Source organism: Morone saxatilis, unplaced genomic scaffold, assembly GCF_004916995.1.
Source record: "Morone saxatilis isolate NCDOM2014 unplaced genomic scaffold, NCSU_SB_2.0 Contig5, whole genome shotgun sequence".
NCBI lineage: Eukaryota > Metazoa > Chordata > Actinopteri > Moronidae > Morone > Morone saxatilis.
In genome coordinates this window covers 16,744,241-16,757,464 of record NW_023340095.1, presented here as the reverse complement: position 1 = coordinate 16,757,464, position 13,224 = coordinate 16,744,241, and the positions used below count along the sequence as shown (strand labels likewise).

General features: G+C 41.2%; 3 protein-coding genes across 3 annotated transcripts in view; 1 reads left to right on the top strand and 2 right to left on the bottom strand.

Annotated features, from left to right (window-relative positions):
• LOC118339441 (membrane transport protein XK-like) overlaps positions 1-2,895 on the bottom strand; it is a 12,947-nt gene extending 10,052 nt beyond the window's left edge. Inside the window, exons 1-3 of the mRNA XM_035677057.1 lie at positions 2,883-2,895; positions 437-733; positions 179-325 (exon numbers count right to left, since the gene is read on the bottom strand). Of these exons, the coding sequence (XP_035532950.1) occupies positions 179-325; positions 437-733; positions 2,883-2,895 (457 nt within the window). The remainder of the gene's footprint in view (positions 1-178; positions 326-436; positions 734-2,882) is intronic.
• LOC118339240 (lanC-like protein 3) lies at positions 1,911-7,710 on the bottom strand. Its single transcript, XM_035676811.1, has 5 exons — positions 7,070-7,710; positions 6,355-6,478; positions 4,017-4,214; positions 3,708-3,915; positions 1,911-3,596 (listed from the first exon to the last, which is right to left on the bottom strand). Exons 1-5 carry the CDS (start codon positions 7,601-7,603, stop codon positions 3,437-3,439), a joined length of 1,224 nt encoding a protein of 407 aa, XP_035532704.1. The 5' UTR covers positions 7,604-7,710; the 3' UTR covers positions 1,911-3,436.
• Positions 7,711-11,843: 4,133 nt separating this feature from the next.
• LOC118339394 (gastrin-releasing peptide receptor-like) overlaps positions 11,844-13,224 on the top strand; it is a 3,660-nt gene continuing 2,279 nt past the window's right edge. Inside the window, exon 1 of the mRNA XM_035676999.1 lies at positions 11,844-12,250. Within this exon, the coding sequence (XP_035532892.1) occupies positions 11,844-12,250 (407 nt within the window). The remainder of the gene's footprint in view (positions 12,251-13,224) is intronic.

Genomic DNA, 13,224 nt, shown 5'->3' with positions numbered 1-13,224 from the left:
GATCAGCGAGGTGGTGAAACCTGTCGGCTTCACACTCACACTGCCACACTGCCACACACACACCTACACACACACACACACACACACAACACACACACACCTACACACACACACCAATGTATCCAGGGCTTCTCCGCGGGGCCAAGCCGTTGGAGATTAAAACAAAGCGCCACTGAACCTGGACGATGGTCCAGCTGCAGGATGTGCAGCAGCAGGACGAGCGGTCGGTCCCTGCCGACGGTCCGGTGGATGAAGTGAGGGTCAGCTGCCACGAGGCACAGGACGGTACGAGCGTTGAAGAGGGGCCGGTGAGCCCGCAAGAATTCTGGGGTCTCCAGCGGAGCTTACGTGGAAGCTGAGGTTAGAGCTGCCGTGGCTCGGCCGTGAACAAGAGACCACCCGACACAAAGATGGACTGGGGGAGTCGCATCCTCACTCAAACTCCGCCATCTCGGGGTCCGGGCACGTCCATACCGTTTCCACCGAGCTGGGTCGGTCCGGAACAAGGCCCCTTGCTGGAGGAGGGGAGGACACCGCGTGGCTTTCACCCTCATCACCGCCGTGCCGCCGCCCGCTTCAGCTGTCTGAGATCTGGGAGGCAGGGCAGGGATGTTTTTCACAAGCCGGGTGGGGCCCGGGAGAGACTGCGGGGCGCCAAAGAAGGCGCTGCGGGCCCTCCAGAAAACGCCCTGGCAGCCGACGGTTGTGGGTTCTTCTTTGACCCGGAGGGTATCTACAAGTTAACTAAAATTCTAAAAAACACAAAACTAAGTGTGGTAAAAAACAATTGTAACTTGAAATTAAAAAGGAGTAAGATTAAAAAACTAATACATAAATAAATAAAATAAATAAAATATTAATAATGTCTTTCAAGTTTATCAGTCTTTGTCAATTTGGTCAAATGTGTCAACACAACAAGCAAGAGGAAGTGGTGCATCTGTTTATTGAGACTGCGATGTCTACATAGCTGTGAATCAATGTGTCTGTATTGCAATAGCTACAAATACAACCCGAAACTGAAACTAATGGAAACAGTTTTAAGCAAAAGAAACTAAACTTAAATGAGTAAATCCACTCTGGGAACTGAACTAGCTGAGTTGAATACAAATTAAACGAAATAAAAATAAAAACTGATGAAAAACACGAAGCTATAATAACTCTGGTTTACACAGATAAATGTAAATTTAATTTGGGACATTTTATTTTTTCTATTGAGTTTTTAGGATACATCAGAAAGCAAACCCTCATCACATTTTATCACGAATAATAAAATAGAAGAGCAAAGATGGAGGTGGATAATAAAACCATTCAATTGCTGACTGTTATTTCTTTTTTCTATTATTATTATTTATTACTGAACATCGTCTGGTGAGCTTATCATTAATAACAAATCTGTGCAAATAATAAATGCAAATAATTTGTCTCAAGAATTATTTATAGTATTTAAGTATCTATAGTTTTTTTTAAATCTAATAATGTTTTATTTAATAAGGTGTGTTTGTTTTATCACCATATTCACTCTACATGTTGCTTGTTCCTGTGAAGACAAACTTCAGCTCTGGTGTAAAAGTTGTATTCTCTGTTCTACTGTAAACTATACTTCAATCTTTCATTATTTATAAAAAATAAAGTAACAAATGTCTTGGTTCTGTTACTGCTGTTCTGTAACACATTTAATAAGGGAACTTTTCCCCTCTTTCTTTTGTCCTTTTGTCTCTTTTCTGAGACCCATGAATTCTGAGGGATACACTGTATATGTCTTTAAGATAACTGTTTCACACGTCCCTGAACTGTATGTGACTTCTTTCTCTGCTATGTCAAATTGAAAATGAACCAAAATAGAGTGACGTAGTGATGGATGATCAGTTATTCTGCAGCCTCCCAGAGGTGATGGTCATCATCATCAATTATCTGGAAGTGTTGTCAGAGGTTCATTTGTCACTATGTGTGGAGTCAGCTGAGGGTGTTTCATTTTCAGAAAACAAACTTTTTTCATCAGGACACTTTATTAATAACAATAATCCCGCAGACTTTGTTGTGGACAGCCATGATTGCAATTGCAAAAACAACACACAGACATAAACACAGCTTATAAATGTTCCACAACAGGCACAGTTAGCACTGGGAAACTGCTACTATTCACCCTTTTTTTTTTTGTTTTACCAACTTCAGTCACAAAACTCTTAAAGCATTTTCAGTTTCTTCTTCCTCTCAATCTGTTTTACTCTGAGAGATGTGATCATATCCAAATGCTAGAAATGTATTTTTAAGGCCTCATTATCACTTAATGTAAAGAAATTCTCTGTCAACTGTTAATTTACATAACTGAGTATCATCTTGAACAGATGGCATTGGAAAGAAAATTAAATTCTCACACTGGAATGTTTCACTTGTTCTTGGTCTCCATCACAAACCTACAATCTAACATACTACACGGGTTAGACATCACAACGTACTGAACATTTCAAATATCCCATACGGTTGCTGACACAGTTTGAAACATCAAATACAAACAGCTGTCACTCACCTCGTTTCACACACATTGCACAGAGCAAACAATAATAATAATCTACAGTTATTTCTCTAAGCATCTGTTGGTTGTACCTCTCTACCCAGCTTTGATCATTTGCAAGTTCAGTTTCAAAATCCCTCCTTATATTAATCATTAAAGGTTGTGGCAGCAGTAATTTGAGATAACATTCCCTAAAGACATAAACTCAAAGGTCTGCGATACGTGACGCTCAGCTGGTGGAGTGGTAGAAAAATTTTAAAGGCATTATGTGACACTTGTTTTAATGTTTTCTGTTTTTCTTTTTTGTGACTTGGGTGTGATTGCCATTTGTTTTAGCTGTCAGTACAATATGTGCATGTGTCTGTCTGACCTGAGAGCAACATCTTTGTTATATAGTCTACGCTGCAATTTCAATAAAGGAAGCCTACCAGCAGTACCACGTTTCAAAACTGCCAATACATTAGTGCAGGCGTTTCCAAAATCTGACAGTGAGTTATGACCCAGAGAAAGAGTTTGACTCAAATTCACTTCACGCAGTATCTTTGGCTCACGTCACTACCTCCAACCCTCCCACGCCACAAGGGGAGGCACACCTCACAGTTTGAAAACCTCTGCTTTAGTGTATTAACTACAGTGTAAATTGAAATGGACAATGTTACAGTAAGTGGAATGAATCGTGTAAAGCGTAGAAGCTGAACATCCACTTTAGCATAGACACAAATCTTGACCATTTTTCTACTCCAACTGTACTCAAATATGATTTTCTAAATCCCAAACAAATACCATCCCTCCCCGCACTCCCGCTCAGCTCACAGTTTTAAACCCACATTCTCAGTGGCTTCTATCAATCCAGTTCTTGAGGGATTTCAGAGGGAAGGGATGATGTTTGTTCAGGTTAGTGAACAGCAGTAAACCGGTGTCAATTCACACAAAGACACTAAACAGAGGGAACTCTGACTGGTCTGGCTGCAGGAGGTCGACGAGGAAACAAATAGTCCCCGACAGGCCTTCAAACAGGCTGCAGACACTGGTCACTGAGTGGGAGCCCATCTTAAACTCCTCAGTGAAGAGGAACTCTGCAAACCTTTGGGAAGGAAAGAAAAGAAGAGTGGTGAGACATGAATGGAAAGTGACATTTTAAGTTATGCTATGCTATATGATAGAGAAAAGGGAAACAGCAGGAGGGATTTCTTGCCTCTGAGCACGGTAAATGTATTTCGAGTTGCCTGTGAGCCGATAAAGCAGGAGGAAGACGTAAGCGCTTCCTGCAACTCCGTGACAAATCCCAGGTCCCTTCTTCAGCAGCCCTTTCTGCCACACGAGCTCCCCACTGCGGATACACGTGTCCAGATACTGGGGCTTCTTATTGATCAGGTAGGCTTTAGCAAATAGATACGCCACACCTGCAAGAGAGAATGGAGACGTGAATATAAACAGCAGAGGCAAGATGATGTAGGAACAAATGTGCACACTCATGGTGATGTGTGTACAATACTGAGTGTACCCGGGGCTCCGTGGCACCAGTGCACCAGTTCGTTCTCCCTCTCGATCATGGCGCCCAGCTCTGCAGGCCAGTTACAGTTCTGCTCCTGATTCATGAGGAAATCGACGCTCTGCCACACCAGGTCCTTCTCTGCCCCACTGAGCATGTCCTGGTAGCTCAGCAGCATCTGCAACACTGAGGAGAGGCCGTGGGCTGCACCTGACAGGAGAGGAAGTGTGAGGGGATCGCTCATGCCCAATCCCAGAACACGCCCATGCAAGGAGGCACCATGCCAGGCACAGAAACAGTCAAGCATCCAAGCACAAACATTCACAAAGGACTACTGGAGGACTTGTGTTTGTTTCTGTTTGCTTTTTATCTTCTTGTCTGTAGCCCACAATATATACTTGGCAGTTTAGTTTGACAGTAAAGGTTTTGTCTACTGGCAGAGAGGAAGTATTGTAATGTAAAAGGTTAGTAGCCTAAACCGGATGGTTTCAGAACAGTTGAGCTCCTTTCAAATATATAATCAACTGCACAATCACTGCCCCACTAAAGAACCCTTCAATAACAGAGACACTCTGTCAGGATATGTAGTTGACCCAAGGATATGTGCTGAAACAGGATCGTAAACTGTATATTAAAGGGCCAGTGTGTAACATTTAGGAGGATCTATTTGCAGAATTTCACAGTCACCGTAGTTGCTGCTAAATCCTACCCACTGGTCCTTTAAATTATTTAAATAAAACTAGAACTATTATTAGATGTAGTGTTTTAAGCTTTGCGGTATCAGATTAATAGTAGTAATAGTTCAAATTGCTTTAATGCAGTAATTTTAGCCCCAGACAAGAAAGTCAACATTGGACGATTCTGCAAAACCACGGATTACGTTCAAAGTGAATTTATGTTTGATGCCAAAGTTTTTAAAATGTTCACTCTACAATATCTGTTAATGGCGGATATAGAAAGTTACAGTTAGGTAAAGATCATGGTTGTGGCAAATAAGATAAAAACATTTGAAACATTTGAAAAATACACTCATCTGCTTTCTTGCTAAGAGTTAGACTCTCATATCTGTCTGTTTAATATAAAGCTACAACCAGCAGTCGGCTACCTAATCTTAGCATAAAGGGAGAAACAGCTCACTCGCTCTGTCTTAAGGCAAAAAATCCACCTTCCAACACTTATAAAGCTCACTTATGAAAACGCTGTATTTAGTTTGTTTAATGTAAACATGATTTATGTGCCAGGGAAGTCCAGGAAGTTGAAGGTCCCGATGAAGATAAAGTCCACAGCACATAACATCCTGTAAAACTGCAGTTTGTTGTTATTACACTATAGCTGTTGTACAGTTTAAACAAACAAGATAAAACATTTTAATTAATGAGCTTTAGAGGTGTTGGTTAGTGGATACTTTTGGACAGAGTCAGGTCAGCTGTTTCCCCCATTTCCACTCTTTGTTCTAAACCTCTCAGTAATACCACTTAGGGTTAATAAAAATACATGTATTCCCAAAAATGTAAAACATTTTCTTTAAGGTCAGGCAACTAAACCGTTGGTTAAGGTCCAGGAGAGACCACAGTAATGCTAAATAAAAACACAAACAAACAAATTCTCATGCATTAAAGTCAAATGTCCTATAAACTCATCCACCACTCTGACCTCCACACCTCTACAATGCATCCTGCACTGGCACTGAAAGCTGGCACTGAACACTGGACGTAAATCGTGAGGTGCAGAATCCTCAAATATGGACATAAGTTATTGGGACACTGGGCCGAGTCTTCCTAAATAATGCTGGACACATAAAGGGAAAGCTCAGAGAGAAACTGTGAGGTGGGACAGCCAGGGTCTCTAATTTCCCTTTTTGTGAGCAGCTTATTGATGTCGAGCAAATCAAATGTGAAATCCCTCCGTGAGCACATCTCTCAGGACAAGCAAACTGTAACACATGCAGCACCAGTAACCAGGTGTGTTCACTAAACATCCAGATATTTAATAGTTTAAACAGTTTTGCACTTATTTCACCTCCTCGTCATTCTCAAAGGTCTCGTCGTTTCCATGCAGAAGTGGCCAGCGAGGCTATGCTTACAATGAACTCTGTGCTGGTGTCAAAGTTACTGAGGATCTCCAACCTTCACGTCTGTCTCCATCCGATGCAATCAAGGAAAGGAAAGTAAGCTTCACACGTTAACACAGCAAGCCCTTCATCTAGAGCCGTCTCTAAAGCCTCCTTGTGTCTGTGTGTCTGTCACAGTATGATAACAGGAGAGCCTCCTGCACTCGGAGGACAGCAGCTCTTAAAGGGAGACTACCATCTTTACTTCTAAATGGTAATGCTCAAAGACGGAGGTCTTACCAAGATACTCTGTTCCGTAGTACGAGTACATGAGGGGGAAAGGCTTTCTCTTCCTCCTGGCGTACTGTCTTCCTGACTCGATGATGGCTTGACAAATGGATTTGATTTGATCTTTGCTCAGAATCTGTAGAATATAAGAGAAAGTTATTAGGCAAAGTTTATCATCACTGGAAATACAGATATAAGATATAAACAAACTAAGTAATTTATGGCCATGAAAATTATAGGTATATAAAAATATATCATTATCACTTTTGTTTGTTTCTCTACTCGTTATAATTGAATAATATTAGCCTGATTTCAGATTTTAAAACAGATCCATTGATACATCGTCGATTATCTTCTGATCTCGAGATAATGACACTTGTGATCTTGACTTACCAGCATCAAAACATTTCAAGGAGAGCTGTTCTCAGCTTCCATACATTTCATGAGGCATCTCCACACTGAAATGTCTTAATGTACAACAATACCAATAACCTACAGTAGCCTACATGTTTACAATATGACAACACTGATCGATATACTGAGTCAACCAAGTTATCAGTCTTAATCTGTTTGCTTTTTTAAATCAATGCATTCATATATTTTAACAAGTGTTTAAACATTAGGCCTTTTAACACCACAAAACCACATCCATTAGAGTTGCTATCTAAAGAGCAGCCAGTTCCTCTCTGGGTGTTAACAGGTTACAGACCTGTGTTCAGGAGCTCACCTCTATGCACAGCTTCTGCTTGAGGACCAGGGCGGCACACAGGTACCCAGCCCGCCCCACAAACAGCTCATCCGAGCCGCACTCCCGGAAATGGATGGGCGCACACACCTCCCACAGGTTGCGAAATTTGGTCAGCGGCTTAACGAAATCAGCCAAGCCCAGGGATTTATATATGAGAGCGGCCACCGCGTAGATGCCCGCCCCTCCGAGCAGGAAGGCGGCTCGCATGTTCTTGTCCGGCTCTGCGTCCACATATCGGACCGATACGTCGATTATCTGCTTGGCCGTCTTCAGGTAGGCGTCCCGGTGCTCGGAGAACCGCGGACACTCGCTGACGTGATACAGCATGTAAGCCACCCCGGCCGGGCCATCGTACAGCCCTCCGTCGCAGTCGTTGATGTCGATGGGAACCTTTTTCAGGACTTTGTCGACGGTGGAGACGATGATGGGCACGATGGCCTGCGCGCCCTGGTCCGGGAGCAGCGCGCCTTTGTAGTCGGAGAAGCGGTTGGCAAAGCAGCGGGTGTTTTCCATCACCGAGGAACAGAACCGGGACTTCCTGCAGGACCACGCTAATGCAGCAGATGTGTCTGCCTGCTCGGAGGTATCCAAGGATGCGAGAGGAAACTGCGCCTCATCCAATCCCGGCAGCCCGCAGCTGATTGGATGTCAGCGGTGATGGATCAGACTCATATTGGCTGAAGAGACCTGCAGCCTGTCTGCCCACACTGACCTGATCATTTAACTTTTAATGTCTGCCGATGAGGAGGAGAGGTGGAGGAATGTGCAGATACTCTTTTATTCTAATTAAAAATGTCACAGTATGAAATTGCTCTATACGAGTAAAAGTTCTGTATTAAAGATGTCTATTAAAGTAAAAGTACAAAAGTATTAGTTCTCTATTAGTTAGTTATACAGATGTCTGTCTGTTATTATTATATTACTGCAGGTAGCAATGTAAGGATTACCACCTGGGGAAATAGGACATCTGTTCATGGGTCCAGAAAGCCCTTCACAGGTTCAGTGTGTGTCAACAGGTTTGTGGTAACAATAATGTGTGGCTGATATGTTTTTTCACAAAACAAGCATCATTCCAGATTAATATCCTTAAAAAGACATCTACTCCTTCTACCTCTTTAAAAATACCAGAATCTATGGATATGCTAATTTAGTTTATTTCTAAAGTTTTCCTGCAGGGAAACATAACACCTACTTCACTGTAAAGTCCATTCTCAGTCCAAGTTTCTGTCACACGTATAGCTGCACATTGGACCAGGATTCACCTGCAGACTATTGAGACATCTCAAATAGTTTGATAGTTTAGTTAATAGTTTGAATAGTTGGTGTAATGCATCATGAAAGAGTTTGGGATCACCAGGCCTGATTGGCTCATTAAATGATTGTGATTACAAATCAGAAAAAGATACAATACTATAAACAAGAAGGTAAAAGTTAATATATTATCTGTAAAGAAATATTTACAAAAGTTTAAAAAGTAGCTGTCAGATTAAATTGTTACAATGTACCACCAGTGAAAAGTCAACATTAATTATCCATAGAGAGTATAGCACAGTAATGAATCTAGTGCACATATTCATAGAGTCAACAAGAGTCAATGTCAAACGTTAATATAGTGGCAGTAAGCTGATTACAGCAAAACTAATTCTTCTAAATCAACAAGGACAAAGCAGGAGGAATAAAAGGTCTACCTATTGGCCGTATGGTTCACACTTGGGTCTACAGATGATGTTTCAACCTACTGTCAGTGTGTTTGAGGTCGCTGTTAGTGTTACAGGTCTGACTAAACGTAGGATGTAACGCTGTCACTTAAACTGCTCTGCCTCTGTGGCTGCACTGGTTGCTACTAGCAACAGAAGGTCCAACTTGCACCAACTGCGGACTTTTTAAATATAATTAGTTTTTATAATTTATTAAGTCTTTTTTGCTCTTTACTTCTTGTTGAAACCCTCCCGTGGCACCACAGCAACGAGTGATTTCTCCAGGAAACAAAAATGTTAACTTATTCTTATTCTTTCAGCTGTCAGTTCAGTATCTTGGCCACCAGGTGGCGACAGACGCTCGCAGAGAGCCGGCAGCTGTCCATGGTGCTGAGGGTTACTATCGTTTACTGAGTTAGGATATAACGTTAGTAAGTAGCCTATATATTTCAGCGAGTTTTACTTTATTTAAATAAATCCTTTTTCTGCCACTTTACATTTCTACTTCACCACATTTTGAACTCCACTACATTTATCTGACAGCTGTAGTTACTATTGCAGATTGAGATAATACATAAAAAACAAACTGGTTTTTAAAATATAACACATTGTTAAAGATTTAAGATGCATGTGACCTCTTACAAAATAAAAGTGTCCTCTTTCCGTACTTCGGATCTACAATTTGTTACCAGTTTCAGCAAAAGGACATTTTTCCTCTAAACTTCTCTCATTAAACAACTGTTCAAAGCACAGAGGTCAAATTATCCAATGAGAAATTTCCCCCAAATTAATACAAATAATAAAAGGTATTCTTTTTTTTCTCCCTTTATCTGACAAATTCTCTGTTTTATTTTGCTACCCTTTGGAGGGGCCAGACCCCTAGTTGGGAAACAGCTGCGACAGCAAAATGCTGCACATGCATTGATCATAGTATTATATAGTATTAACAATCTAATAATGTCATATATGATCAAATATCAGTACTTTTACTTTAGCTGATAATACTTCTGCAACTGTCCACTGGGCCTTTCATTAGTGGTGACCAAGTTATTATTTTTTTTAACTGGTTCCCAAATTTAAATCTTATTTAAGGCTTTAAGGCTTTTTATTTATTTGTTTTTATCCTGTAATAGTTTTTCATTGTCTTTGTTTCAGTGATTTATTTAAATGTTTTTTTTTTTGTAACTTAAATAATATTAAATGTTTGCTTACTTGCTGTTTGCAGTGAGGACTAAACACAGTGTAGGGTATTAAACAATATTTCTACACAGGAAAACTACCTCAGCGCAATTTTAAGGTCTAATTTACTTGATTTTTGTTCTGTAAGACTTTCTAAAACACATCTCATAGAATATAACATGGTGCACTGATCAATCTTAAACCACAAAACACCTGAAATATTCAGATTTATCACAGGTATCAGCCGTGTTCATTACAGCTTTATCACTCTTGGTGCCATTTCCAAGATAATTCAAGTGGTTATCTGAGTCCAGACTGTGTGAGAGGAGCTTTGAATCACATTTTAATTAGAAATGTTTTTGCCCCATTTTTAAAGAAAGAGATAAAACGAAGATAAATGCCACAGAGATATGAATGTGGAAGCAAAGGGCATCATATGAATGCTGAACTAATTCGAATTTTCTTCAGAAAGTAAAATGAAGCAAAATAAATGCAAATTGAAGGAAGACTTTTCTGTGTGTTTATTCTGAAATAGAAAAGACACAAAGGCTGAGCGTAATGGAGAGCGGGATGGTGAGGAGGTCACATCAAGGGAGAAGACAAGTGGATGCAGTTGCACTCAGAGCTCTGAAAAACATCATTTGGTTCAGTGTGGTCCATGATAGTTATTACTTGAAATAGCTGGCAGTGGAATCGGTGTTACTTTTTGTGTTGTGTTTTTCTGTTTGTGAATTCAGAGAAAAGTGGTTCGAGTCCGAGCAGCCGTTTTACTTTGATGGCCGTTTCTCTCTCAGTCTCGTACAAATAGCAGGGAACAAATTATACGTTTGAGAATTACCAAAACTCTGCAGCCATTTTGTTCTTTGAAAACAAATTAGGCTAAAGTTCTCAAATGTGGGTCTGGAAAATTAAAATGGTTCAAGTCACGCTCAAAGGAAGATATTTCCATCGGTCTTATCTGCTGCCTTGATACAACGAAACTCAATTTGCATTTTTATTAGAAAATGATTTTTGTCCAATTGGCGCCATCTGATGAACCAGTGAATAATGCTGCTATATGTCTCCAGGATGAGACGTGGACTAAAAGCATTTTGGACATTAAAAAACATAAAGGTCTTACCTTCACCTCCCTACCTCATCTTCACTTAGTGATCCTTTATGATCAGATGTTACTGTGTATGTTAGCTGGCTCCGAGCTTTGAGTGGATGGACACTGTTACTGAGTGCATTTCATTGCTGTTATACAGGAAGTAGAGACATTTATTTATGATGAGGTTCCTGCAGCTGAACTGAGAACCTGAGTGTCAGGGTCAGTGTCATTTCACAAGATCTCAGCTGAAATATGACCACATTCAAACTCAGTACAACTTGCATCCAAAACTGAGCAGAAGCCAAAACCAGTGGCGGACTGAGGCTGTCTGAGGGGCCGGGGCAATAAAAAGGGCACCAGCTGCATGTGGAGGGGCATCAGTGGGGTTTATCATGTTTTATCAACCAGAGACAACTTGTTACTCCAGCACTCCTCACCTCATTCCCTGTTCCTACAGTTATGTATCAGTGTGTAGACCACTGTGCTGGTACACGTGGTAACATTGTGTGCATGTCTAACAATAAACTCTGAATTACATTAAATGCACTGAGGAGAGTTTAAAAGTTTCCCTCTGAACGAGGAACAACATTTTACCAACCTTAAAGCTACTTTATAGGAGGGCATTAAAGTGGGAATATATTCCCTGTGGACATTTCCACACCCTCATCTTGACAGCCTGTAATCTGCAGCGCGTGAAATGACGCGCGCAACAGCACGAGAGCATAAATGCAGGCGCCGGGAGAGCTCAGACTCTCGTGCAGGATCTGTCCTCTCGCTGCAGGCTGCCATGTCTCTGGAGGATGCATTTGTCTTGAACTCGGAGGACAGCGGGGCTTTGAATGTTTCCAGAGGGTTTTGGGACTCGGGAGAGCAGCACCAGTACTTCATCTGGCTCCCGGGTATCGGGATCGCTGCTGTCTACGGGATCATCATCGCCGTGGGTCTAGTGGGGAATGTCACTTTGATGAAGACGTGTCTCTCTGTGAAGTCCATGCGCACGGTGCCCAACCTGTTCCTGTCCAGTCTGGCTCTGGGGGACTTGCTGCTCCTGGTGACCTGCGCCCCGGTGGACGCCAGCCGCTACCTGGTGGACGAGTGGCTCTTCGGCCGCGTCGGATGCAAACTGATCCCGTTTATCCAGCTCACCTCGGTGGGGGTCTCCGTGTTCACCCTCACGGCGCTCTCCGCTGACCGGTATACCTGTCACACAGTTAGTCGGTGCATGCTTTTGAAAGTGTGTTTAACTTCTTCTCATCGTTTAGGCAGAATAAACCTGCAGAGAGTGGGACGACAGTTTCAATACTCCACTGATGCGACATTACAGTGGGTGAGGAGGGGTTTTACGCACGGCTGCAGTTTAAAAATGGACATTATTAGGAGTCTTTCATCATTTATCAACAAACAGGCACCAAGAACAAACGATTAATCAAGTTGGCTGTTTCATTATATTTAGAATTATAACGAAATTCAAGTGACTTAACCCTGTAATTAATATGCCAGATTATCGAAGTTCTTTCAAGGAAGGAGAAAATGATTAATTACAGGCTTGTAAAATAAAGCTTTATTCTTTTATTCTTCAGCATGAGGTCTGAATGCTTTTTGTTTGTTTGTATGTTTATTTGTGAAAACGTAGTTATACTCACTGAATATTTAAAATGAACTAAAAATAGTTGAATCAGCCTAAAAAAAATACAACAAACAAACATGGTCTTATTATATCCCCAGTGGTAGACAAGAGTCCAGCATTCATCCAGAGCAACATCCCCACCCATCTGTTTTATTTTTTAAATTGTGAGAATTATTGTTGAGTTGCAAAAACTATTGTGATCAGTATGATACTGTTCAAATACATCAACTGTAGGTTCAAGTGCAATAAAGTGTGATGTTATGTGATTTGAGTTGCTGTGAGTTAGACTGATATAATACAGTGTTGAGGGTTGCAGGATGATTAACTGTAGTACAACATCAAATGATGATTTTACCTCTGAATGAATCATATAACACAGGGACATAAACCAGGACTCCAGTCATTATACGGCTCCTGAAGCTGATCTGTGATGAAAAATATTAGGTCTATTACAGGTAAAGGAGGGTGCAGATCCAGATTTTTGGCAAGAAAAGTCATCTGAAAATGTGTTGGTAGCTCTTCCAACAGCTACAGTATTTTC

Excerpts from the sequence above, each read along its gene's own strand:
- LOC118339240 (XM_035676811.1), bottom strand. The coding sequence starts at position 7,603 with ATGGAAAACACCCGCTGCTTTGCCAACCGCTTCTCCGACTACAAAGGC. Across the intron at positions 6,479-7,069 it reads AGCAGAAGCTGTGCATAGAG|ATTCTGAGCAAAGATCAAAT; the intron begins GTGAGCTCCTGA and ends TATATTCTACAG. Across the intron at positions 3,597-3,707 it reads TACATTTACCGTGCTCAGAG|GTTTGCAGAGTTCCTCTTCA; the intron begins GCAAGAAATCCC and ends TCCTTCCCAAAG.